General features: G+C 45.0%; 1 protein-coding gene across 1 annotated transcript in view; it reads left to right on the forward strand.

Moving 5' to 3' along the window:
* Positions 1-25,997, forward strand: part of PTPN1 (protein tyrosine phosphatase non-receptor type 1) — a 113,000-nt gene extending 87,003 nt beyond the window's left edge. The window contains exons 2-9 of the mRNA XM_077460522.1: positions 1,996-2,086; positions 9,379-9,479; positions 10,921-11,019; positions 13,268-13,405; positions 17,018-17,227; positions 18,701-18,862; positions 21,553-21,788; positions 24,310-25,997. Of these exons, the coding sequence (XP_077316648.1) occupies positions 1,996-2,086; positions 9,379-9,479; positions 10,921-11,019; positions 13,268-13,405; positions 17,018-17,227; positions 18,701-18,862; positions 21,553-21,788; positions 24,310-24,514 (1,242 nt within the window). The 3' untranslated portion in view covers positions 24,515-25,997. The remainder of the gene's footprint in view (positions 1-1,995; positions 2,087-9,378; positions 9,480-10,920; positions 11,020-13,267; positions 13,406-17,017; positions 17,228-18,700; positions 18,863-21,552; positions 21,789-24,309) is intronic.
* The last annotated feature ends 522 nt before the right edge of the window (positions 25,998-26,519 follow it).

Consider the following 26,519-nt stretch of genomic DNA (forward strand, 5'->3'; position numbering starts at 1 on the left):
TGCAGAGGAGGGGTTTGGGGTTTTATAGACCCCCGATCCCTCCATAGAGAGTACCTGTTACTGCCCCCCCAAAAGGAAAAATTCCACATATGGTAGAGGGGGAGGGCAGGATTAGCGGTGCGCTTTTACTTAAAAAGTGGTCGCTAGGAAAAGTAGAGAAAGATACTGCAATAAAAACTTGGCAGGGAGTCTAATTCTCCCCCACTCCACCCAAAACTAAGAAAAGAAATTTCTCTTTCCCATACACTTTAAAGTGGTTGTAAACCCTTCCATATACCCACTGAATTGACTGGCCTCAGTTGATACACCGAAATAAAACAAATCCTCCTACATTGTTCCTGTTTATCTGCAGTCTTCTCTTCTATACAGCCATTCAAAGTGCAGAATTTATACAGCTTGTCTGAGATTTCAGAAAGCAGGGGGGAGGGGAGCTGAAGTTACACTCTGCAGAGCCCAGTGAGAACTGATTAGAGAGGAGGGACCCCCCCCCCCACCCCCCTTTTCACACAGCACACAGGAACAGAGCTGAGACTAACGATCAAAGGCTGTGTGCTGGAGCTCTGTCACATTTTGGCATCTTGGTGTCGGGAAAACTTGTCAGAAGTGATTCATGCTGATAGTGGAGGAAGGAGGCAGCAGACAGAAATGGTACTTAGTGCTCTGGATTGAGACAAGCACACACTATAGAGGGATATGCTTTGTTCATATTTCATGTCTGAGGTTTAAAACCGCATTGATGTATTTCCTTTTTGTTATTCCTGGAACTAAACTTCAAAAGCTTTTACTCAGCTGAGAGGAAACTGAACAGCCAAACAAGCACAAAAACACTCAGGAGGAAGTAAACAAGTGTATTTATTGCCTCATTAAAATGACAGTTGTATAGTAAGTCTATATTATAAACAATGGACTGTTAAAGAGGAAGTAAACTCTCCCACTCTGATGCTTCTTTTCATTTAGTCCATTATAATAAGTAATTATCAAACTGTAGCCACTGTAATCCAGCCCAAATCGCATATTACTTACTGTTTAAAGAAACTTTTAAAAAACTTGTTTCCAGGGGTTAGGCAGTGCCATCTTAAGTATTGTTATTGTCCACAGTGGAGTGTATTTCCGCCCTTACATTGAGCACTTCCTGTACTGTTAACCAAGCCTCCTTCTCAATCCAACATTTCTATGGCAACCCTGCTTCCCTGTTCATAGCTGACTTGTTTTATTTTATAGTATTTACTTGTGCCGATTGTCTAATGTTTTCCTGTGTCAGTCTTATCAGCTTCAGCTGATAAGACTGCAGTAACGGCCAGGTTTACACTGCATGTGAGGTCACATGGTGTGTAGGAGGAAGCTCTGAATGATTCTGCAGCCTCCAGGGACACCAGTTGTGTGCTGTAGGAAGTCCTGATAACAGATAGATAAGCACATAGAGAGTGTGCCGTAAATCCCGGGAGATCTGGGCATGCTCAGTGACGTCATTCTAAAGAACAAAAAGAATTACAACAATACTAAGCAAGTAAGAAGGTATATACAAGCAGTGTTCATTAGGGTTTTTTCTGCTGATTTACATGGGACAAAGTTGTGGGGGAGAGTTTATAACCACTTTAATATCTACTAGTGCACACGGTACAATCGAGGACTTGTTGATGCTTGGTTCCTCTTAACCAGTAATCCTCGGCTTTAGGCTGAGCCTGCGTCTTTAAGGCAGGTTGATTTATTCGGTAAGTCGTCAATGTTTTCCCGTAGATCCTCTGATAAGTATCTTTCTCTTCCTTGTCTGGAATATCTAACACTGCCCTGAATAGTTCCTGTTTAACTGTAATCTCTTTTCCGAGACGGCCCTGCCAAAACCAGCAAAGCCCTCGCTGCCAAGGAAAGCAGATTAGAGGTGGGGGGGATGAGCCGGGGCAGGGAGGTTGGGGGGGGGGGGGCGTCCAACTATATTATCATTGGTACCTAACGCCACCGGAGACCTCAACAGCTTCCCATCCTTCTGTCTTGCAGGAAATCCGAACTGAAGCCAGCGATTTCCCGTGCAAAGTGGCGAGACTGCTGGAGAACAAAACCCGCAATCGCTACAGAGATGTCAGTCCATGTGAGTACAACACACTTTCACTTGTTGGGCCAACTATAAATAGTGCTCAGTTTTTACCGCTTTTGTATGCATGTGGGAGTATCTTTTCCATCACAAAAGGTTAAAAAAAAAAAAAAAAAAAAAGCAAAGGAAATTGCATTTGAAACTGGGGTTTAGTGATGGAAGGTATTTCTCTACAAAAGGCACACTTTTGCCTCTTAGGCTCCATTCACACACCTGGGCGATTGCAATCACGGGCGGTTTCACCGTAATTCTGCCAGCGATTCCAAATCGCAGCTAATGGCAGGACGCTTGTGCGATGCCATTACTTCTTAATGGCACCCCAATCGCGTTGTGATTTTGCCGTGATTGTTGTGCGATAAATCGTGGCAAATCGCAAAGTGGCGTTGTTGCTCAAAAGAAGCTCCTGCTCCTTTATGAGTGACAAGCATTGCACGTTGCAATTTGCCGCAGTGAATCGTGTCGACAATCGCTGTGCTACTGTGATGCCAGTAAGAAGTGATGGCATTGCACAAGCGTCCCGCGATTTGGAATTGCGGGGAGAATCACGCACATGCAGGATCCTTATATATAGATATATATATATGTGTGTGTGTGTGTGTATGTATGTATGTATGTATGTGTGTGTATAATCCTGCACACACCTGCCACCCTGTAGCAGTAAAAGTGCTTTCTTTATCATACATCACGGGAGACAGAGCCATAGTTATTAACTATATGGGTATAGGCACCTTCAAGTGGTAGACACTGGCACACCCAATACAGGAAGTTCACTCCCTATATAACCCCTCCTCCTACCAGGAGTACCTCTGTTTTTGGCCAGTGTCTAAGGTGTTGGTCACGAGTGAAGATGTGCTCTCAAGAGCTCCGCTGGAGGGATCCCTATTGGATTTAAACAGCCACCACTAACCGGATCCATCCAAAGGGCCACTGAGGCCTAGGTGGATGGTACCCGGGCCTCGTATAAGAAGAGCAAGGTTTTGCCTGTAACGCCTCTCCTTGGAGGGCTGGACCCCGGGACCCAGTGCTCACATTACCTAAAGTTTTTCCTGGCGGGGTGCTATACAGGTCCAAGGGAGTGGAACCCGATAAAAAAGGGACCCGGTCCTTGAAGGTTTGCTAAACACAGCCCGCCGTGATGGGGGAAGGTTGGATCTGTCATCAGCAGTATCCTGCGGCGAGGATAAGGTAAGAGAAGAAGCCTAGGAACTGTGAAACATCCACCTATGGTTTTTCTTCCTTGGGGGAAAAAATGTTGTCATGTCCTAAAAACTACACTAGAGGGAGTAAATGCACATACCTTAATTTGTTGTCTTCACTTCAGCTCAGTGTCAGTGTCTGTGTAGATTCAGCAGCAGCTTGTCACAGTGGGGATGCCTCATGTAGTTAGAGATTTCTCCCCCCTGGGGGGACTAAAAGGGTTAGGGAAATCAACAAAGTGGTTGCTTCTCCCCTTGTAAATCACCCCCTTGGGGGGTGCCGAGGCTCCTGTTTGCAAAGTCCCCTTAGCTCTGCTCGCCATTTTGGGCCCTGCCTCTCCTCCCCTCTTGATGTGTCTGCTGAGCAGACCAGAATACCACCCGGGAACTATTTGAATTTCAAGGGGGGGGGGGGGGCGGGGGTCGTGGGTGACGTACTGAGGGGCCTAGGCGCAGGACGTAGCGTCCACGAGGACACATGGCGCAAACGTGGGGTAGAATCTGTGTGCAAAAGCAGTGTCTCCTCAGCTAATGAGGAGAGCAAGTTGTCTGATCACCCGGGACACAGGAGTGATGGGGCACTTAAGGGCTACATATGGGTATTCCCAATAGAGAAAAAGGCACTTTTTTCCCAGTGCTTGGCTGAACTTTTATTAGTGCATTCTATTGCTAGACTATTGTTCAGCAATTAAATAGTGCCTCTACTTTGTGCTTAGGACTATGCCTCCCAAAAAGGCTGGTACAAACACCTTTAAAAAAGGCACCAAAAACATCACCCCCAGGCGCTGAGGACTCCAGTCATGCCTCCACACTGTCAACTTCTCCTGAAATACCAGAAGTGGCTAGCCAGGGTGAGTCACTGGAATCAGTTGGTGTTGCAGCTGCTTCTCCCATCTCAGCCCCTGTATACGTGACTGAAGATGCATTTTCCCCCACCCTGTTTCGGGTTAGAGGAAAGACTAGAGGCATCCAAAGGGATTGGAAGCGTGGTAGATCCCCCCCCCCCCACTTCAGACCCTTTACCAAGGGAACAGCGGGTAGAGGATGAGGTGTTACCCTCAGGCAATCAGGAGGAAAGACAAACTGATGACTCCTCAGGCAATCAGGAGGAAACAACAGTGGATGAACCCTTTTCAGCCTCGCAATCTGAGAAATTGCTGGTACAATCTCTTACGGAAATGGTTCATTCTGCTTTCAAGCTACCCCTAACGGAGTCAGTTGAAAGTTCAGTTTCTTCTTTGGGTTCCTTAAAACCTGCACAGGCTTTGCATGTGTTTTCTGTCCATGCATTACTAGAACATCTTATTTATGCTGAATGGGATCACCCGGATAAGCATTTTCTCCCTCCAAAGAGATTCGCAGTACTCTATCCCATGGAGGAGAAATTCACCAAAAGATGGAATGTACCAGCAGTTGATGCTGCTATATCCAGTGTGAATAAAAGTCTAACTTGTCCAGTAGACAATGCACAAATGCCTAAGGATCCAACAGATAAAAGGTTGGAATTCCTGTTAAAATCCTCTTCTTCTTTGGCAGGTGCAGTTACTCTGCAGTCGCTGCAATAGGCATCTGTCAATCCTTAAAGGACCAATTTAGACAGGCCCTTAAGGAGGTTCCTGTACAACAAGCCCGGGATTTGGCTGAACTGCAAGAGCATTATGTTTTGCTATAGACACCATTAAATATTCTATTCAACAGGCGTACCGCCTTGCGCTTGTGCTAGTGCACATGCGTAGGATCCTGTGGTTGAAAAATTGGTAAGCCGAAGCACCATGCAAAAGGCTCCTGACTGGTTTTCCTTTTAATGGGGATCAGCTATTTGGGGATGATTTGGACAAATACATCCAAAAGATTTTAAGTGGGAAAAGTACTCTTTTGCCAGTCAAGAGAAGGAATAAACACCCTTCATTTAAGCAGGCTCTTTCTCCAGCGCCAGGTGTGTCTACCTCTAGGCAGTCGCGACGGCCTCCGCCATCACAGTCTAGAGGAAAGCCTCAGCGTCAGGCCCAGGCACAAAAGAAGTCCTGGGGGCAGAAACCTGCAAAGCAGAGTTCTAAAACCTCATTATGAAGGGGTGCCCCTGCTCGCCAGGGTGGGAGGAAGACTTCTGCAGTTCTCAGAAGGAATTTCAGGACAGATGAGTCATCTCCACGGTAACTCTAGGGTACAAACTGGAAAAGGCAGTCTCTGTTTCGGGCATTAGACTGATTACTGGCTCAGAGAGTGATTATCCAAATCCCCACAGAAGAGCAAGGTTTGGGGTTCTATTCAAACCTCTTTACGGTACCAAAACCAAATGGAGATGTCAGACCCATTCTAGACCTAAAGAATCTAAATCAGTTCCTGAAGGTCTTGGCTCCACCTCTAGCCAGAACAGCCTGCTGTGGAGAGACACTGTGAGAAGCAGACAGATTCCTCAGCCCCAGCACTGACACACAGTTCCATGTTCCTGCTTGACGGTTTCATCTGGTCATCCATGGTCCATGCGTTGTGTCTGCTGATGTGACTCCACCAAGAGATTTCCTGGCTTCGGAGGACGACCTGGACCGTCTCTGCTGACCTGTCGATTGTGCTATCTATGCCTGTCTGACCTGGATCTGGTAAGAGTAACCTTTTCTTGGATATTATTGCGCCACGGATGTTATACCATCTCAGCCATTACCAAATTTTCCAGTTTGGATGGAATTTCCTTTTGGTTGGTCTGACCTATTGGGAACTTATTTATATATATATATATATATATATATATATATATATATATATATATATTTTCACAGTTTAATTCTCAATTTTTACTGTTTGATCATATCAGTGCTACATTTTCACTCATTGGACTACTTGAGCAGCCAGCAGTTGCTCCTGGGGGAATGGTCCCTTTACCTCGCAATTTTTCTGACTGTTTACCAAAAATGGGGGACTCTGGATGTAGATCTTCTGGCATCCGGGTTCAACATGAAGTTGGTCAACTTTGTGTCCAGGACAAGGGATCCACTCGCATGCAGAACAGATGCGTTGGTGACCCAGTGGGATCAGTTTTCACTGATTTATGCGCTTCCCCTGATTCAGTTGCTGTCACGTCTTCTGTGCAGGATCAAGCTAGAAAGAAAGCCAGTAATTCTTGTAGCCCCAGCATGGCCCAGAAGGTCTTGGTATGCAGAAATCGTAAAGATGGCGGTGGGGGATCCATGGTCACTTCCACTACGTCCAGACGTACTCTCACAGGGGCCGATATTCCATCCTACCTTACAAACTTTAAATTTAATGGCTTGGTTATTGAAACCCACATTCTGAAGAAACGGGGGCTATCCGGGTCAGTTATCTCTACCTTGATTAATGCAAGGAACCAGCTTCCAGAGTCATATATTATAGTCTGGAGGGCTTATGTTTCCTGCTGTGAATCCAAGGGTTGGCACCCTCGGAAATTTAGCATGGGCAGAATTCTTGCCTTTCTACAATTAAGGGTAGAGATGGCCTTGAGTGTACTATTAAGCGCCAAGTCTCGGCTTTATCTGTCTTATTTCAAAGGCTGCTTGCTTCACATTCTTTGGTCCGGGACTTTATGCAAGGGGTGATGTGGCTTAATCCACCAATTAGATCATCTTTGAACCCTTGGGACTTGAACTTAGTTTTGTCAGTGTTGCAAAAACAGCCCTTTGAACCGATACAGCATACTCCCTTAGTCCTTCTGACAAGGAAGTTAGTGTTCCTGGTTGCTACATCCTCAGCAAGGAGGGTTTTGGAATTGGCTGCTCTTTCTTGTAAAGAGCCATATTTGATTATTCATGAGGACGGGGTCGTGTTGCGTCCTCGTCCAAGTTTTCTGCCTAAAGTGGTCTCAGGTTTTCACCTTAACCAAGATATTGTCCTTCCATTGTTTTTTCCAAAACCATGTTCTAGGGAAGAGAAGTCACTACATTGTCTTGATGTGGTGAGAGCGGTCAAGGTCTATTTAAAGTCAACTGCTCAGATCCGGAAGACTGATGTCTTATTTGTGCTGCCAGAAGGTCCTAGGAAAGGACAGGCAGCATAGAAATCCACTATTTCTAAGTGGATTCGGCAAGTTATAATTCAAGCTTAGGGTTTAAAAAGTAAGATTCTGCCTTTTCAAGTCAAGGTGCACTCTACCAGAGCAATTATTGCTTCTTGGGCAGTGCATCACCAGGCCTCTGGGGCTCCGATCTGTAAGGCCGTAACTTGGTCTTTAGCACATACATTCACCAGGTTTTATCAGGTGGATGTAAAAAGGATATCGCAGTGTGCTGCAGGCAGCAGTATAGTTCCTCAAGTCTGTGGGAGCCCTGCGGGTTGTGTCTCCCTCCCCTCAAATAGCATTGCTATGGGACATTCCATATAGTTAATAACTATGGCTCTATGTCCCGTGATGTACGATAAAGAAAATAGTATTTTTTATAACAGCTTACCTGTGAAATCCTTTTCTTGTAGTACATCACGGGACACAGAGGTCCCTCCCCTCTTTTGGAAATTGTGTATATTGCTTTGCTACAAAACTGAGCTACTCCTGGTAGGAGGAGGGTTTATATAGGGAGTGAACTTCCTGTATTGGGTGTGCCAGTGTCCATCACCTGAAGGTGCCTATATACCCATATAGTTAATAACTATGGCTCTGTGTCCCATGATGTAATCCAATAAAAGGATTTTACAGGTAAGCTGTTATAAAAATCCTATTATAGGACAGTCAGCAAGTGGTTAAAGGGACAGGAATGCACATGACACCCAGCAAGAGCACAATGGGAACAAAGGCATCCTATGTGTCCCTGCACCCAATTCAGCCAACTGTACAAAAAAACTGGCAACCACCCCACTATAAGGGGAAGTGGCTGAATTAGGCAGGATCACCAGGGATTATTTTAATTAATGATGCAGATTTAAAAATAATGAAAATGACTTTTGAAATTACATTAACATGTAAAATATTATTTGGGATTTCATTGATTGGGTGTACATTTACTTTAAGGGGTAAGAGCAGTCTTATGCCGTGTACACACGGTTGGAGAAGCCGTCGGAATGCGTCTTATTGGACTGTGTCGTCAGATAATCCGACTGTGTGTGGTATGCATCGGACTGATTCCGTCCGACCCAATTTTCCAACATGTTGGAAATATTTCCCGACCAACTGGGCCGGTCGGACATAATCCGATCATGTGTAGAGAATTTTGATCGGACCAAGTGCCACACATGCTCAGATCAAATTCCTACATCAAAGCTATTGGCTACTAGCCTGAATCTAGTCCCATCGTAATGAAATTACGTCATCACCTTCTGAAAGATCGGATTTTTCGACAACTTAGTCCGACCGTGTGTATGCAACAGTTTCAGACACAATCCGTCAGACTAAATCTGACGGACAAAATCCGACGGATTTGATTGTGGAAATCTCCGACCGTGTGTACAGGGGCTTAAACAAATCCTAATTGTCTTTTTTTCTTTACGTATTGGTTAGAGGACACTTGTCATTTAGGTGTTCCCATTGGATGATTTCCCCCTCACTTCCTCTCCCAGTGACCACCTTAACCACCTTAATATGTTTTTTACTGTGTTAGGGACAGTGGTCACCATAACCAATCGAGGTGTTGACTGGTGTATTTATCGAATTTAAAGTGGTTGTAAACCCTTACAGACCACTTTGACCTACAGGTGTGCCTAGATTAAGGCTTACCTGTAGGTGCAAGAAATATCTCCTAAACCTACATGGTTTAGGAGATATTTGCAAAAGACAGGCACCGCTGTCTAAGGCGCCGTAGACAGTGACGCGCAGGCGCACTGAGCATGCTGTTGCTAACGGCGATCTTGCCGTTAGCAGCGGCTCCCGCGCGCATGTGCGGGAGTGACATCATCGCGGCTCCAGCCAATCACAGCGCTGTAGCCGTGATTCCCGGAAGGAAGGTGGATGCTTCATGGAAGAGGGGACAGCGGTGACATCGCAGGCTCCTGTGTCAGGTAAGTGACACATAATGGGCTACTATGCGATGCATAGTAGTCCATTATGCTTTACCTTTGCAGGGAAACAAAGAGGAAGTAAAACCCATCAGGGTTTACTTACTCTTTAATTAATGTTTCTTGTTTGTCCCACAGTTGACCACAGCCGGATTAAGCTACACAGAGAAGACAATGATTACATTAACGCCAGTTTGATCAAGATGGAAGAAGCTCAGCGCAGCTATATACTGACACAGGTGGGTAGTACTGCCTATGCATCATTTATAAATGTATTAAAGTGGAACTAAACCCTCCTAGCGTTTTCAGCCAAGGAAGCTGCCATCTGTTTGATCTTCAACTGCCATGGTGCTGCACATGTGATCAGCTATGACTTCATTCATTGGATGGTTTAACAGTTCGTTTGAAAGCACATCCCATGTGGCGGTTACATTCCCTGGAATGTGACTGCTTTTTTCAAACAGTTAAATCGATTGGTTTAGTTCTGCTTTAAAGCACAACTGCAGCCACAAATAAAAATTTAACAAGGAACGATGGTCAACATCATTCAACCCATTTCCACTGAGCCTAGGTCACCCTGGACCAGCCACCCAGCCACTGACTGGACAGTGTGGCTCTTCTGCTTGATTCTGAGCATACATGGAATTTTGTGCATCGGAATTGTGTACACACTATCGGAATTTACGAGAATGGATTTTGTTGTCGGAAAATTTGAGAGCCATATCTCAAATTTTGTGTGTCGGCATGTCCAATGGAGCCTACACATGGTCGGAATTTCCGACAACAAGCTGCCATTGAACATTTTCCATCAGAAAATCCGACTGTGTGTACAGGGCATAAGAGAAATTTGTAGACCTTGAGGGGAATTGGGATGCACTGAGGAGAATTGGAGACCACAGAAAGGGATTAGGTACACTGAGCAGAATTGGGGAGCATTGAAATTAATTGGGGGGGGGGGGTGATTGAAGGACATTAAGTGGAATTGTGGCCCCCGAGGGTAATGAGGGAGCAGTAAAGGGGAATTTAGACAGGGAAGTTAGGGGACACTGAACGTTTGGGGGAACAGGGGGGATAGGATGGTACTAAGGTAGATTGGGTGACAGGGGGATTTGGGAACAGTAAGGGCTGATTGGGGCATACTGAGGGGGCATTGAGAGGATTGGGGGACACTGAGCACGTTTGGGGGAACACGGGATAGGATGGCACTAAGGTAGATTGGGTGACGGGGATTTGGGAACAGTAAGGGCTGATTGGGGCATACCGAGGGGGCATTGAGAGGATTGGGGGGCACTTTGAGAAAAGTCAGAACACTTAGGGGATGGGGACACTAAGGGGGATTTGGGAGACACCATCTTCTCCAGCTGTAAATTAACCCAACACTAGCAGAGCCCATCATTTCCAGTTCCATTGTTTTGCATCAGTGTACAGAAAATACTGTGTTTACTGGGAATGTTTTTTCTTTATTAAAGGGATCCAATCAATATAGGAATTTGAGTGTTGCTGATTTTTTTTTTTATAGTGCAGGTTCCAGGGCTGCCAAACTTATCCTGGTTTAACTACCTAGTCAGTGACTGAATAGGATTTATTCTTTGCATTGCTGTTGCCCTTTAGGATCCAAAGGGCAGCCTAACATCTTAGCTGATGATCTGTCAGATAACAAAGTCTTGCTGTCCCTGGCAGGGTCCACTTCCGACTACGTGCGGTCACTTCTGGGAGATGGTGTGGGAACAGAAAAGCAGCGGGGTTGTCATGCTGAACCGAGTCATTGAGAAGGGATCAGTGAGTATAAACTGTTGTGTATGTTTATATATTCCCTTACAGATGAACCATGGGATGCTCAGCCACAGAGACAAGCTTTGACTAGACCGTGGCCTGGTGGAGACTATGGCTGTGCTTTGTGGTTGCGGTTTTACTGTCTATGATTTATTGGCTGGATCATCACCCTCAAGACAGCCATTGCAGATGCTACAGGGTGGAGAAACCCTGAAATGCTCCTGCAGTTTTGACCACCATTGTTTGTCACCCATACAAGACTGTTTCATTTCCAAAGGGACGGTTGGCTTTTTTCTGCAGCCAAAAAGTAGAAACACTCTCTTATTAAAACCTTTTTCTGGTTTAAATGAAATGAAGCATTTTTTTATGTTTTTTTTTACCGTTAATATTTATTAATCGTAAATTTGCAGAATTTAATTATTCATGAAATTGCTATTTTGTTGCTTAGAATAGAGTGTCTCGATCCTCCGTTTGGGTGCCTACAATGGCACATTGCTGCTGTGCATAGGAAAGGTGGAAAATAGAGACATAGAATGAGACGGGATCAATTCTGACTGTCTTTGGGGAGACTGCAGGAAATAGATATAGACCAGCCAGAATGTAGCTCCATCCTGTACAGTCAGGAATTCCAGAAATCTTTGAGGAAAAGCTGCAGTGACTCGTATGCATTTCCTGACTGTCATTAGTCTGAGATTCATCTTCTGTGTACTACCAGGAGATGTGCTACATAGCAGTGTGTATGTTTGTACAATATATATACTATATGGCCCAAAGTATGTGGTCTGCTGACCACCACACCAATCTATATGGCCCAAAGTATGTGGACTCCTCACCACCACACCAACCCATATAGGTCCCAAGTATGTGTACATCTGACCACCACAGCAACCTATATGGCCAAAAGTATGTGGATTCTGGACCACTACACAAATCTATATGGCCCAAAGTATGTGGACTCCTCACCACCACACCAACCCATATAGGTCCCAAGTATGTGTACATCTGACCACCACAGCAACCTATATGGCCAAAAGTATGTGGATTCTGGACCACTACACCAATCTATATGGCCCAAAGTATGTGGAATCCTGACCACCACACCAACCTATATGGCCCCCCAAAGTATGTAGACTCCTGACCACCACATAAACCTGTGTGGCCCAAAGTATATGGACTCCTGACCACCACAACCAGCATCAATGGCCCAAAGTATATAGAACCTGACCACCACACCAATCTATATGGCCCAAAGTATGTGGACTCACCACCACACTAACCCATATAGGCCCCAAGTATGTGTGCATCTGACCACCACAGCAACCTATATGGTCCAAAGTATGTAGGTTTTGGACCACTACACCAATCTATATGGCCCAAAGTATGTGGACTCCTGACCACCACACCAAATTTAAATAGTCCAAAGTATGTGGTCTCCTGATCACCACACCACCCATATAGGCCCCTAAGTATGTGGACTCATTACCACCACACCAGTCTATATGGCCCAAGGTAGGTGGACTCATGACTACCACACCAACCTATTTGGCCTACAGTATGTGGAGTCCTGACCACCACACCAATCTATACACCCCAAATATTGTGGACTCCTGAACACCACACCAACCTATATGGCCCAAATTATGCGGACTCCTGACCACCACAGCAACCTATATGGCCCCAAGTATGTAGACTACAGACCACCACAGCAACCTATATGGCCCCAAGTATGTAGACTACAGACCACCACAGCAACCTATATGGCCCAAAGTATGTAGCCTACAGACCACCACAGCAACCTATATGGCCCAAAGTATGTTGGCTCCTGACCACCACACCAACCTATATGGCCTACAGTATGTGGACTGCTGACCACCATACCAATGTATATGGCTCAAAGTATGTGGACCCCCCCTCTTCAAATTATTGAGGTATTTCCAGTTTCCTATTAGTGCTGGAGTGTAGAAAGGAGTTTTAGACAATTTTGTGCTTCTAATTGTGGTTAAAGTTTTGGGAGAGCCCTTTTCTATTTCAGCACTGGAACTGTGCTCCTGAGTACAAAGCCAGCTCCATAAAGATATGGTTTGTTCACTTTGCTGTGGATGACTCCATGGTCCTACAAACAGTCCTGACCTGAACCCTACGGAACTCTTTGAGAGGAATTGGATACAGATTGTAAACCAGGTCTTCTTTTTCAGCATCAGTACCTGACCTCACAAATGGTCACTTGGATAAATGTTGCATTTGTACCCCTCAGATCAAGTGCGCACAGTACTGGCCGAAAAAAGAGGACAGCCCAATGGTGTTTGAGGATGCAAACTTGAAACTGACCCTCCTTTCTGAAGACATCAAATCCTATTATACAATCCGTGTGCTGGAGCTGGAGAGCCTTGGTGTGAGTAGCCCACGCTTGGTATTACTAACCCCTGCTGTCCATCTTTCTGCTATGACCAAGACAAACATTTTACAGAAAGTGTCATTTATTTTACAGATAGACTAGTAATTTGAGGGTTTATACATGTTTGGTCTTAAAATGACCCTGTCATTCCCAGGTAAAAAAAAAATTGAACAAAGCAGTGGCTGTAGGAGGACACAAATAATATCTGTCCTGCTGCCAATTTTCAGTCTGTTGCATGCATTACTTTCGAGTGCTTCAAATGTCTGATCCCCCTCTGAGCCCTGTGGTGTCTACAGCCTGCCTCACTACAGGACACGGTATCGATAAAGGAACCACAGCACTCAACGGGAGGGGACAAGATATCTGTAAACCTAAAGTTTTGCTGTGATGGAAAATATGGGGCAATAAAGATGATAAAGTATGGATACACTGCTGTGTGTATTGCTAATAATGCACCTGCACTTTAAAAATTATATTTTATTACTGGGGGGAAATTGACACACATTTAAATACATTACTGGACACTGAGGTAAAATTTGAAGGACATTGAGTGGAATTGGGGGCACTGAGAGAATTAGGGGGCATTGAGAGGGATTAGCGTGGCCCTGGGGGGTGGGGGGTGGAAAAGGAACATAGATGTAAATAAGGGATACTGAGTGGGAACTCAGGGCCGCGGGGTGGCACTTGGGATGGTTGAGGGACAAGAGGGGGCACTGAGGAGTGAAAGGTGTGCTCAGAAAGGATTTGGTTGGGACACTGAAAGAAAGATTCCACTTTCTGTAAAGGAGATGATATGCCCTAAAGTGGGATTAAACTCCCTTGTACAATTTTTACCTATAGGTAAGCCTATAATAAGGCTTTCCTATAGGTGCAGTAAATATCTCCTAAATGTGCGCTATTTAGGAGATATTAGGAGATATTTACTTGACGTGACATCACTGGCGCATACAGGAACAGCATACACGTGCCGCTCCTTCAGAGCTGTGCAATAAACAGCGACCCCACGAGCATACACGGGATGACATCATTGCCGGCTTGACCATTCATACCGCCAAAGCCTGCCGACCCGGAAGGAAGACCAGGTGAAGATGGAAGTGCATGCAGCGGTGACAGTGCATCGCTGCAGGGCTTCTTTTTCAGGTAAGTATGTCATAATTTACTAGTATGCAATGCATACTAGCACATTATGACCTAATCCCTTTCTGCCCACATTATAGCCAAATGGTGATCGCGCTGCCTGTGGGCCCCCTGTCCTTCGGACTCAGCTGATTCCAGATCGGGGTAAAGGACCAATCACAGCGGCCTTTTAACACATGATTAGCTGTGGCTCGACCATTCATATTGCCAAAGTCTGCTGACCAGGAAGGAAAACCAGGTGAAGATGGAAGCTTCTTCAGCGCTGACCGTGCACCGCTGGAGGGCTTCGTTTTCAGGTAAATCTGTCTTAATCTGCTAGTATGCAATGCATACTAGCAGATTATAACTTAACCCCTTCTTGCCCTCGCTATAGCCAAATGACGGCTACAGCATGGGCTTACTTTGCCAGGAGGGCATCTATTGCGTCCTTCAGACTCAGCTGATCACAGATTGGGGTAAAGGGCCAATGACATGTTAGCACGTGATTCACTGTGTCCAATGACAAGTGATCACGGATGTAGTCACAAGCCAGTTATTGGCTTTTCTTTTGCGATAACCGGCTTGTGTTAAAGGGGCATCAGCACTGATTATCAGTGTCCTGATTGTCAGTGCAGTCCCAAGAATTCCCAGCAGTGCTGCCAATCAGCTGCCCATCAGTGCTGCCAATCAGTGCCCATTGGTGCAGCCTATTTAACAAACTATGAAACTTTTTTTTTATTTTTTCAAATTTTTCTGTCTTTTTTTTTAGCAAAAATTCACAATCCCAGTGGTGATTAAATGCCACCAAATGAAAGGTCTATCTGTGTGGAAAGAATGCGCAATTGTCATTCAAACTGTGACAGCGCTGAAAGCTTAAAATTGGCCTGGGCAGGAAGGTGGTGAAAGTGCCTAGTAGGCAAGTAGTTGAAAAATCCTGGTGCCAATTTTTTACTGATTTATTTTTTGATGTGGTTTACTACTGCTTTCAGTAACATATGCAGAAGATTTCTTGGCAGTGATAGAGAGCGAAGATCAGCAATGCAGACAGCAGGACAAGCCAGCAGAGTCTTTTTAAAGAGCAGTTATTGGTTGGCTTTGTGGCACAGTACATGTAAACATTCAGACAATCTATTGAACTAGGATGTGTACAGTTAGATCCTTCTCTCTTTACATGTCCTTTGCATTCATGTAAAATGTCTTTAATACTAACCATGACTGTTCACCCCCCATAGTAGGGGTCTAGCAGGCAATTGGGGGAGCTGAGGAGAGCTTCTAAGATAAATAGAAAACCAAATGGGCAAAGCGCAGGTTTTCTTTCAATTTGCAAAATGGGAAGACCTTTTCCTTTGACTGCTTTACAATTTTTTTTTTTTTTAAAGAACTTTATTGAAACAATTCCATATATACAATACAGCATGTTCAACAAAGTTAAAAGTCATAGAGAGACTAGACTGTTACAATGGGGCTTCAAAGTAGAGATGGGCTCGGGCGTGTTCGGAATCCCACATGTCAGATTTTGCTAGGAAGCCGACACTGCACACCGCTAATCACAGGCAGTGAGACATTTCCCAACCTGTGCAGCTGCGGAGTGAGAAATGTCTCCCTGCCTGTGATTAGCGGTGTGCAGTGTCGGCTTCCTGGTGGGATCGGGCACGTGAGATTTCAAACATGCCCAAGCCCATTCCTACTTCAAAGGTACACTAACTAAAGGCATACCAAGGAAGTACTAGTCAGAATCCATTCTCTAGCGCAGAGTCACTGAGAATCAACCCGCCATCCTGCTGGCTTGACACAGGCTGCGTCTGCAGATGGTAGGATACAGTGGATATAGATACAAAGATGTCATCATCATAATAAATCTATCCATGGCTAGGTCTGCCGGAGCTATGCCAGGAATATCCAGCCAACCACCCCAGACCCCGTTAAATGGATAACCCCCTATGCTGGTGCTTTGCAATTTTTTTTTGTTTGGGGACTTAATATATAATTAAGCCAGTTCAGACAACATCCCAATTCTCTAGATGGCCTACTAACCATTGCACGCATGTCACTTCCAGCTGTGGCCACATCCCCATCCGCAGAGATGAGCTGCTTTGTAAACTTTGACTTGTGGTGAGAAAACCCTCCCAGACCATATTTAAGATAACTGCCATTTTTGTGATGCCTTCTTTACTGTCAGTTATGTTTGTGTGGCTGCACCCCATCCTCAGGCTGTCACAGCAAGTTTAACCCAGGAGAAAAAAATTATTGGATTGTCAAGAGTAGCGAGCCTTGCTTGATCTGGTCATAGGCAGTTTCCTGTCCCTACGACATTGTGTAAGGGGGTGACACAGGCCCTTAATTTGGAAGGGTGTCAGCTTTTGAACTGCTCGTTTGCTCCTCACACAACAAGTAAAAAAAAAAAAAAAGATAAATGTATATTGGTGGTATTTACTGATTTAAAAGGTTCTTCTGGCTTTTAAATGATGCCAATTTCCTATTTTTATTCTGCAGACACAAGAGACCCGAGAGATTCTGCACTTCCATTACACCACATGGCCGGACTTCGGTGTTCCTGAGTCTCCAGCATCATTCCTCAATTTCCTCTTCAAGGTGCGAGAGTCGGGGTGCCTGAACCCCGAACATGGGCCTATCGTGGTGCACTGCAGTGCCGGCATCGGCCGGTCGGGGACCTTCTGTCTGGCTGACACCTGTTTACTGCTGGTGAGTGTCACCTTGTCAGCACCTCATATACATGGAATGTACAGTAATTTTCTACAAATGACTAAACAAACAAAAAATGAAATAGTAAATATTGCATATTAATATTAGAGTCAGCAGGTGGTGCTCTTATCTCCTTTTCATGTTTCTCTTGACATAAAGTTTATGGACACCAAAGCATTGTTGGGCACCCCATTCCATCATTCAAGCTGTTAACACTGAGCCCTGACATCAAGCCTACTAACCATCTTTGGGATTAATTGGAATGTCATTTGTCAGCCAGGTCTTCTCATCCAACATCAATACCTGACCTCACAATATCCCATAGACATCTTCCAAAATCTTGTGGAAAGCCTTGCCAGATGAGTGGAGGGTTTTGTAGCAGCAAAAACAGGAAATTCATAACTAATGCCCACTAAGAATGAGCTCCGGTGTGTCCGCACAGCCCACGTGCAGAGCCCGCTAGGAAGTCGGCAATGCGCTGCGTTACAGGCACTGAGACATTGTCCCGATGCGCGGCTGAAGAGATCGGGAAATGTCTCACTGCCTGTGATTAGCGCAGCGAAGTGACAACTTCTGGCGGGCTCTGCGCGGGAGCTGCACAAACACGCCGGAGCTCATCCTTAATGCCCACTCACCTTTGCAGGTGACAGAAGAGGGTCCCATGTCCCCCCTGCCTCCTTCTGTCCCTGCCACCTTTACCAGGCTCCCTCGTCCAATCAGGGAGTCCAATAACGATGTGACCGCTTCTGTCCCTCTGTGACGTCAGAAACCAACAAGGATTTTGTCACTTGTGGTTTCAGTTTGTTTGTTGACAAACTCGTTACTGGCTTGTACAGTGCATGATGAAACCGATGTCGGTTGGATTACACACTTTGGAGGTCAGTGAAGGGATCTAAAAGACCCTAGATCTCTCCATGAATAGGACCTATCGTGGCCCATGCTATCACAAGGGATGATGTTCACCCATTGTGATAGCAATAAAGTTGTTAAAAAAAATAAAGGTACAGTATTAAAATAAATTAAAATAAAATGAATAATACAATAATAAAAAAGCGCCCCCGACACCCGTGCTCATCTGAAAATACAAACACGCACATAGCAGTAAATGGAGGTAAAACAAGTTTTGCTCGCTATTTACTTTGCTTTGATATGGAAGTGTTCACCAATACAGGGCTCAGTTCAGAAAGCAAGCATACCAGGATAGGGATTAATTTTCAAAACCGTGACTGTTATTTTTTTTTTTGCTGTTGTCCAATAAGATTTGAAAATTACAGTTGCATGGCTAAAGAAAGTCCCCTCTCCTTGTGTTAAACTTTGTGAATGGAACCCTGTGTGTTATACGGAACTACCACGCAACTAATCTCGGGGAGAATCGCAGTGTGCAGATGTTGCGTGTTTTTAGCCAGTTGAATTTTTTAAATGTTGTGGGTGCGCTGTTCTCTGAATTCTAACATTACACCGTCTTTCACACAGATGGACAAGCGGAAAGACCCCTCCTCCGTGGACATAAAACAGGTTCTCTTAGACATGAGGAAATACAGAATGGGTCTCATCCAGACGGCAGACCAGCTGCGATTTTCTTACCTGGCCGTCATCGAGGGGGCCAAATTCATCATGGGAGATTCTTCAGTACAGGTGTGTTTTTATAGGTGTACATTAGCAGCAGTTTACCCAGAATTCAAATTTCAAGAGACCCTGTCGCCAGATCATTCATTTGAACTGAAATCTTCCCATAAGTATATATTTGCAATTAACATATTTTATTTGTGTTATTTTTCTTTAAAACACCTTCCCTGTGTAAACATCCAAAAGTCCTGAGACTGGTGCTGGGTGCTGCCATCTTGGATGTGGTATCAGCAGACCCAGAGCTGTCACTCAAATGACAATCTATAGCAGGGGGGGTCAAACTCTGTTTCATTGAGCGCTACATACAGAGTGCAGGGTTTAGGGAAGCTCTACATACAGAGTGCAGAGTTTAGGGGAGCGCTACATACAGAGTGCAGGGTCTAGGGGAGCGCTACATACAGAGTGCAGGGTTTAGGCGAGCGCTACATACAGAGTGCAGGGTTTAGGGGAGCGCTACATACAGAGTGCAGGGTTTAGGGGAGCGCTACATACAGAGTGCAGGGTTTAGGGGAGCGCTACATACAGAGTGCAGGGTTTAGGGGAGCGCTACATACAGAGTGCAGGGTTTAGGGGAGCGCTACATACAGAGTGCAGGGTTTAGGGGAGCGCTACATACAGAGTGCAGGGTTTAGGGGAGCGCTACATACAGAGTGCAGGGTTTAGGGGAGCGCTACATACAGAGTGCAGGGTTTAAGGGTGCACTACGTACAGAGTGCGAGGTTCAGGAATATTCAGCGTTTAGAGTGCAGGGTTTAGGGGAGTGCTACATACAGAGTGCAGGGTTTAGGGGAGCGCTACATACAGAGTGCAGGGTTTAGGGGAGCGCTACATACAGAGTGCCGGGTTTAAGGGTGCACTACGTACAGAGTGCGAGGTTCAGGAATATTCAGCGTTCAGAGTGCAGGGTTTAGGGGAGTGCTACATATAGAGTGCAGGGTTCAGAAGTGCATTGCGTACAGAGTTCAGGTGTATTCAGTGTGCAGGGTTAGGGGAACGCTACATATAGAGTTCATAGTTCAGGAGTGCATTACATGCAGAGTGAACTCTGCATACTCCTGAAGAGTGCAGGGTTTAGGGGAGAACTACATATAGAGTGCATTACGTATAGGGTGCAGAGTTCAGGGGTGTGCTATGTACAGAGTGCAATGTTGAGTGTGCTACATACACAGTTCGGGGTTTAAGGGTGTGCTATGCACAGTGTGCAGGGTTCAGCTCTCTTTCACAGTCTGTCCACATCTCACTTCCACACCTCCTCCTCAGCTCTGACCTCTGCACCACTCCCTCCTATCCCCCACCTGTGCACACATCTCCCTCCACAGCCCTCATCTCCCCTCTCCAAAAGTTTCTTCGCATCTCACCTACCTAGCCCAGCTCTAGTACCTCCCAGCAATGTAGGCGGCTCTGCCTCTCTCACTTGCAGGGAGATCATTGGTTGTCATCTCTCCCCACCGTGAGTGCGTACAGGGCAGGTAGGCCTCATAAACACAGAAGGCTTTTGTGTTTCAAAGTGACAGTGGGGAGTGGAGGCAAGAACTTGAGCGTGGTGGAACAGAGTACTGCAATGTTCCGGCTGAAAAGAAGCCCAGGGTGCAAGAGGCACAGGAAATGGTCTGGCGGGCCTTGTGTTTGACACGTGGTATATGGTATTCCTCTTTGCTCCTTCCCCAGCTGCTACATAATGTAGTAAGAGGAGGGGCTAAGGAGCTGGGCCAGCACAGACAGTACTTAAGCATTCCCAGAAGAGAGAGGGCTATGACTTATAAGGAGGGGGGGGAGCTGTGTTAGCGAATTGACTCTTCCTGGAGCAGTCACAATTTCCAGCAAATTCAAAGACACATTGCAAGTGAATAGCAAGACATTTTATATTAAGCATTTAAAATACTTTTCTGTACTTTTACCTGCAATGTTTAGTTCAATGTCATTTTATTGAGTTTTGAGCTGTACAACGCAAAACATATGAAAGTAGATACATTTATAGTGCTGCAAAAGGATCACAAAGCCATGCAGTGTGTCGGTGTCTACACTCGTGCTCCCCCCATCTTGCTGTACTCAACAGAAAACTCTCCCCACCAGGGGGTAATCAGCATTTATAGAACCAGTGGCTGCAAGCAGATCCTAAGCCAAGCGGATGTCTGGATCTCATTTCTCCTTAGTTTTCACTGCCTTGTTAGTTTTATGCATTTGCAAAGATGATAAACCGCGTTGCGTTCCACAGACCCGAAAGCAGAAGTGGTGAAATGACACTGTAGCTCCGCCTTATGCGTTTTGTCACTGAGACATCATCAGAAGTGGCACCATCTTGCTTCACTGTCTGGTTTTTATTAGATGCGGTATCCTATAACACTTTCAGTGATAAAATGTTCATATTTACCACTAGCAGCACCACACCCACTTCCTCCCTTTACACTATACTTTGGCATCTACCTTGGTAGTTGTTTCAGTGGAGCTAGCAGCTATTGGTTCCATGGCACGGAACTACCCTTTTATATATTTATATGAGAGAAGAACTCTTGGGACATAAAACCTTCAGGGGGAGTGGGGAGATAGAGAGTGAAGAAAAGAGGGAGCAAGGGAGAGAGCAGATCATCTTTCTCCACCATGACCCCCAATATATGCAATTTTTTAAAGTTGGTGACAGGGTCTCTTTAATGAATACTAGCAAAAAACTGTACTGATTTCACTAAGTGTCTGTTCTGCAGGAACAATGGAAAGAACTGTCCAACGAGGACATGGACCCTCCTCCGGAACACACCCCACCCCCACCCCGGCCCCCTAAACGCATGATGGAGACGACCTTGAACGGCAGAATGATCGAGCAGCCAGAGTTCTTCCCGCAGCAAGTGGTGGAGGAGGTGATCAGACGGGCAGTCAGCGTGGTGGAGGAGAGCCTACCGGATAGCAGAGCCCACCTATCTGCACAGCCCCCGGTAGAAAGGTATGTACTATGGAGATGGTGATGGAGGTTTGTGTTGTCTACCGTCTGTTAGCATTGGAACTTTGCCTAGAAGTTAATTTGAACAGAATGGGGGGGGGGGGGGACACCTGGCTCCATTCCTGGCCAGAACTGTACACTGTACTGGGCATGCACCACAGTAAATGCACAGATTAATCACTTCCCTCAAAAGGAGGTGCCCGTACGTCCTTGGGTTTCAGCGGTTATACCAGGGCCACGGCTGCATTTGCAGTCATGACCCCGGTAGCAATCTTTTCAGAAAGCGATGCTGAATAAAGTAAAAGCGATCTAAGCAGCTAAATAGCTGATGGATCGCTTTTACATGTGGTGGAAGGAGACCCCCCGGCCACTTTTCCAGGCTCTCCCATCCCACCGTGCAGTTGGTGTTTCCGCAAGCTTACAATAGAGATAACCAAGGACTGGAACTTCTCCAACCACCTCTATGGCCTAAGAAATTGTAAGCAATGAGTATTTTGTCACTTCTGGTTTTGGTGTTACCAGCCTGTGTAAGCGTCTGATCAAACCGATCACATACCATTATTTATAGTTACATGCAGGCTAAACTGTCCAAAAAAATGAGTTACAGGAGTTGGAACAAACCATGTAGCACTGCTGGGCCAGGATGACCGCACTCCTGTGCATGCGTATGAGTGACATCATCCTGGGGCGGCCAATGAAGCCAGGTAGAATATGTTGGCAAGGGATCTCAGTCCACTGAAGGAGATGTAAGTATTGCAGAGTTTAGCCCCACTTTAAAGCCTGTCTACAAAGGGCATGTCCAGCTGAGACTACCCTGTCCACAGGCTGACAATGCTGCAGTGCAGTCTAGCTGCAGAACAACAGTGTTGTCACCCTATTAAAGGAAATGGGAAAAAAAAATATTTACTAGAAGGATCAACAAATCTTAAACTGTGTAAGGCCAGTCTCCCCCCGGGCTTCAGCCTGTATAAGACCGGTGTGAACAGCAAGCTTTTACAAAGCATTTGCAGAGCTGTCAGCAAGCTTTGTTAAAGCGTTTAACCACTTCCTGACCACCCCATAGTAGATTTACTGCTAAAGGGCAGCTGTTCTGTGCAGAATCACGTATATGTACATGATTTTGCACTTCCAGGTAGGGGGCATTCCACTTCTGCTGTGATTAGTCACAGCAGAAGCCGATCAGTGCCAGCCAATGGATGTCCACTGTCACCCGCTGTCCTTCGGCGAGGAGAGACACAGATTAGAGCTCTGCCTATGTAAGCAAGGCAGAGCTCTGTCCTGACACGGGGGATGTGATGGATTTTGTTTCCCTGCAAAGCACATCCCTTAGTGAAGCAGCACACACAGTACACAAAAACACTGGCTAAGCACACCGTTCACTCTTTGATCACCCTGATGTTAACCCCTTCCCAGTCTGTGTCATTAGTACAGTGACAGTGCATATTTTTAGCATTAATCACTGTATTCGTGTTGCTGGTTCCCACACAGTGCCAAAAGTGTCAGATTGTCCGCCGCAATAGCGCAGTCCCCGCTATAAGCCACCAATCGCGGCCATTACTGGCAATAAGAAAAAATAAAAAAGAATTTCAGTATATATCCCATAGTTTGTAGACTCTATAATTTTTGTGCTAACCAATCAGTATACGCTTATTGGGATTTTCTTTTTATTAGCAAAAATATGTAACAGAATACATATTGGCCTAAAATTATGAAGAAATTAAGATTTTTTTACATTTTTTTTATTGGATATGTTTTATTGCAGAAAGTAAAAACAATTTTTTTTTTCTCAAGATTGTTGATCTTTTTTTGTTTATAGCGCATAAAAGAAATAACCCAGAGGTGATCAAAAGCCACCAAAAGAAAGCTCTATTTGTGGGGAAAAAAATTACATTTTTTTTTTTGTTTGGGTACAGTGTCGCTGACGGCGCGATTGTCAGTTAAAGTAACGCAGTGCCGCATTGCAAATAAAATGGCCTGGTCATGAAGGGGGGTAAATCAAGTGGTTAAAGTACCATTCAGCTCCGGTTTGTAAATTTTGAACACAGATCCTAATGGCAGTGCTGATTGTCACTTTAAGCAAGCTGCTAGCAGGCTGCAGCACTTCTTGTGTGAAGACGTCGCCAGTAAGGAAGAGTGCAAATGTGTCTGAAATGCGTCGCACTCTTCCTACTGGTGACATCATCACGCAAGAAGTGCTGAAGTCTGCTAGCAGCTTTCTTAAAGTGACAGCCAGCACTCCCATTAGGATCAGTGTTTAACATTTACAAACTGGAGCTAAATGATACTTTAAAAGCTTCAACAAAGCTTGCTGTTCACACTGCTCTTATACAAGCCCGTGTGAGACTGGCCTTATGGAGGATTTTTTTCCTGCTTATTATTCCACTTCATACGGCATTGTGGTGGGTGGGGAGTCAGAAGAGAGGTGTCCTCAGCCATTGCAGTATTGGTGTTAATGGGTGTAAGTACAGGTTCTCTTTAACAGTTTTCTTGCTCTTCATAAATCATTTTTATTTTTTCTGCCCAGTACTAGTCAAGACACTGAAATCCGTAGGAGAACCACCGGGGCGGACCACACCCACTTGTCACCCGACGAAGACCACAAGATCAAAACCAACCCAGCGGAAGACAAAAATGACAGCCAAGAATGGAGGTCCCTGGTGCTAAACATCTGTATGTTCACTGTGCTGACCGCCGGCGCCATCCTGTGCTACCGGGTCTGGTACCATTAACGAGCACCCTCCTGGTATCGAGCTGTACGAGGTGAGGGTGGCGCAACTTGGAAAACCAAAATCGTGAGAGGGGAAAAAAAGAATTAAAAAAAAAAAAAAAACGAAACAATCGCCAAGCTGCGGCTCGACTGCGGCCGCACTGGAAGAGCTGAACCTGAACTTTGCCCATGCGTCTCAATGCATTATGGGGTGTCGAAGAGCCCTGCAATCCCACAGAGGGAATCACCACATCTCAGGGCTGCAAACTATTCAGGAGTAAAAAATAAAAAAATAACAAATAATGCCAAATATTTTTTTTTTTTTTTGAATAAAATAGTGGTATTACAACACATTGTTGTTTTTTTTTTTTTTTTTTTTTCGACCAGGTATTTTTTTTTCTCCTCTTTTTTTTTTTTTTTCTTTCTTTTTTTTATTAAGAAACCTTGTTGCTATGTTTTACTGGCGTCACAAGCGATATACAAGCTTGATGCGTTTTTTTTGTCTTTGTAACCAAAATCATTCTCCTTTTCTATTGGACTCACTCCCTATTACGCCCCCACTGAAAGGTTAAAACAAAACAAAAAAAAGATTGTGTCAAAGGAATGTATTTTTTATTTTCTTTTTCTGTCAAAGTGGGTTTGTATCATGATAATAATTATTATTATAAGTTTAGACTATGGGGTGGAAGCAGCAGCAGAGAGATTGTATAGAATGTTTTTCTTTTGTTTTTTAATTTTTTGACTCGAGCTTGTGGGCTGTGCCTCTATATGTTACTGTTACAGATGCTTCATTGTCATTACCGTACGTCTCTTAAGATTAGGAAAAAGCAACTTTCTCTCCATTTGCTCAGGGTAGGCCAACAGCATCCGTTTCTTCCCTGGTTTTTTTTCTTTTACAAATTTTCTTTTTCTCTCTCTTACAAATTTTTTTTTTCCCCCTTACAACTTTTTACAACTTAATACCTGTCGGACCTTGGTCTCTACATTTGCCGGTAGCGCTGATACGAACTTCCCGCAGGATCCTACAAAATACAAAGCCTCCACCAGCATTTCAACCACACGGTGCCTGGGAAGCGCAGCTTACTCGTTGTGATAATATACGCCGTCGCCTCCTCCTTCAATTTTTTTGGCCCGTGGAGCTTACATCTTGCCGTGGCTAATTGGTGCTTTGTTTGAAAGTGGCGGCGGAAGGTCTGTGTCTGCCCCAGGGCAGTCATTTCTGTATATTATTATTATTTTTTTTTGTAAAATCTTTTTCTTTCATCCTTGCCTTTTCCATTTATACACAGTACAACGTGTTGAGTAATGTTACTGATGCTGTTTGGAAGGAAGGGTGGGGAGGGTTGGGGGTGGGACTTTAGAGGGTGGGGGAGGAGGGATGATGATGTTTAGCGAAGTTTACGATACTGTTTAAGCCTAACGCAATACAAAAATGCACTTGTGACACTCGAATGTGTTGGAATTATGTGCTGGTCCAATAAACTGTTATTTCCTCCCTTCCATTATGCTGCATCCAACTTGATTGGTCATTGGCGTGAGTGATTGTGAAAGATGATTGGGAGTTTGAAAGAGGTTGCTCACAAAATTGTTTGTTCTAGATCAGGGGTATCAAACTAAATTTCATTATGGGCTGCATCAGCAGAATGGTTGCCCTCAAATGGCACTTTGTACAGAGTGCAGGGTTCAGGATAAAGCTACATACAGAGTGCAGAGTTCAGGAGTGAGTTACATACCAAGTGCATTACATACAGAGTGCAGAGTTACACCCAATCACAGGACCGTATGCGACCGGTCTAAACTATGTGGCATGTTTACCAATACCAGGAGCCTGGCGGACAAGATGGGTGAACTAGAGATACTGTTGAACAAGGAGGATTTAGATTTTATGGGAATTTTAGAGACCTGGTTTAACAGCTCTCGTGATTGGCTGGCAACCATTCAAGGGTATTCAAGTGAATGTGAGAGATGACATCAATAAGGGAGCTAGGGAGGAGGTGGAATCCTTATGGGTAGAGCTCCAAAGGGAT

This window comes from Lithobates pipiens, unplaced genomic scaffold (assembly GCF_037356315.1).
Source record: "Lithobates pipiens isolate NorthernLeopardFrog02 unplaced genomic scaffold, aLitPip1_a1.2 Scaffold_28, whole genome shotgun sequence".
NCBI classification, from domain to species: Eukaryota; Metazoa; Chordata; class Amphibia; order Anura; family Ranidae; genus Lithobates; species Lithobates pipiens.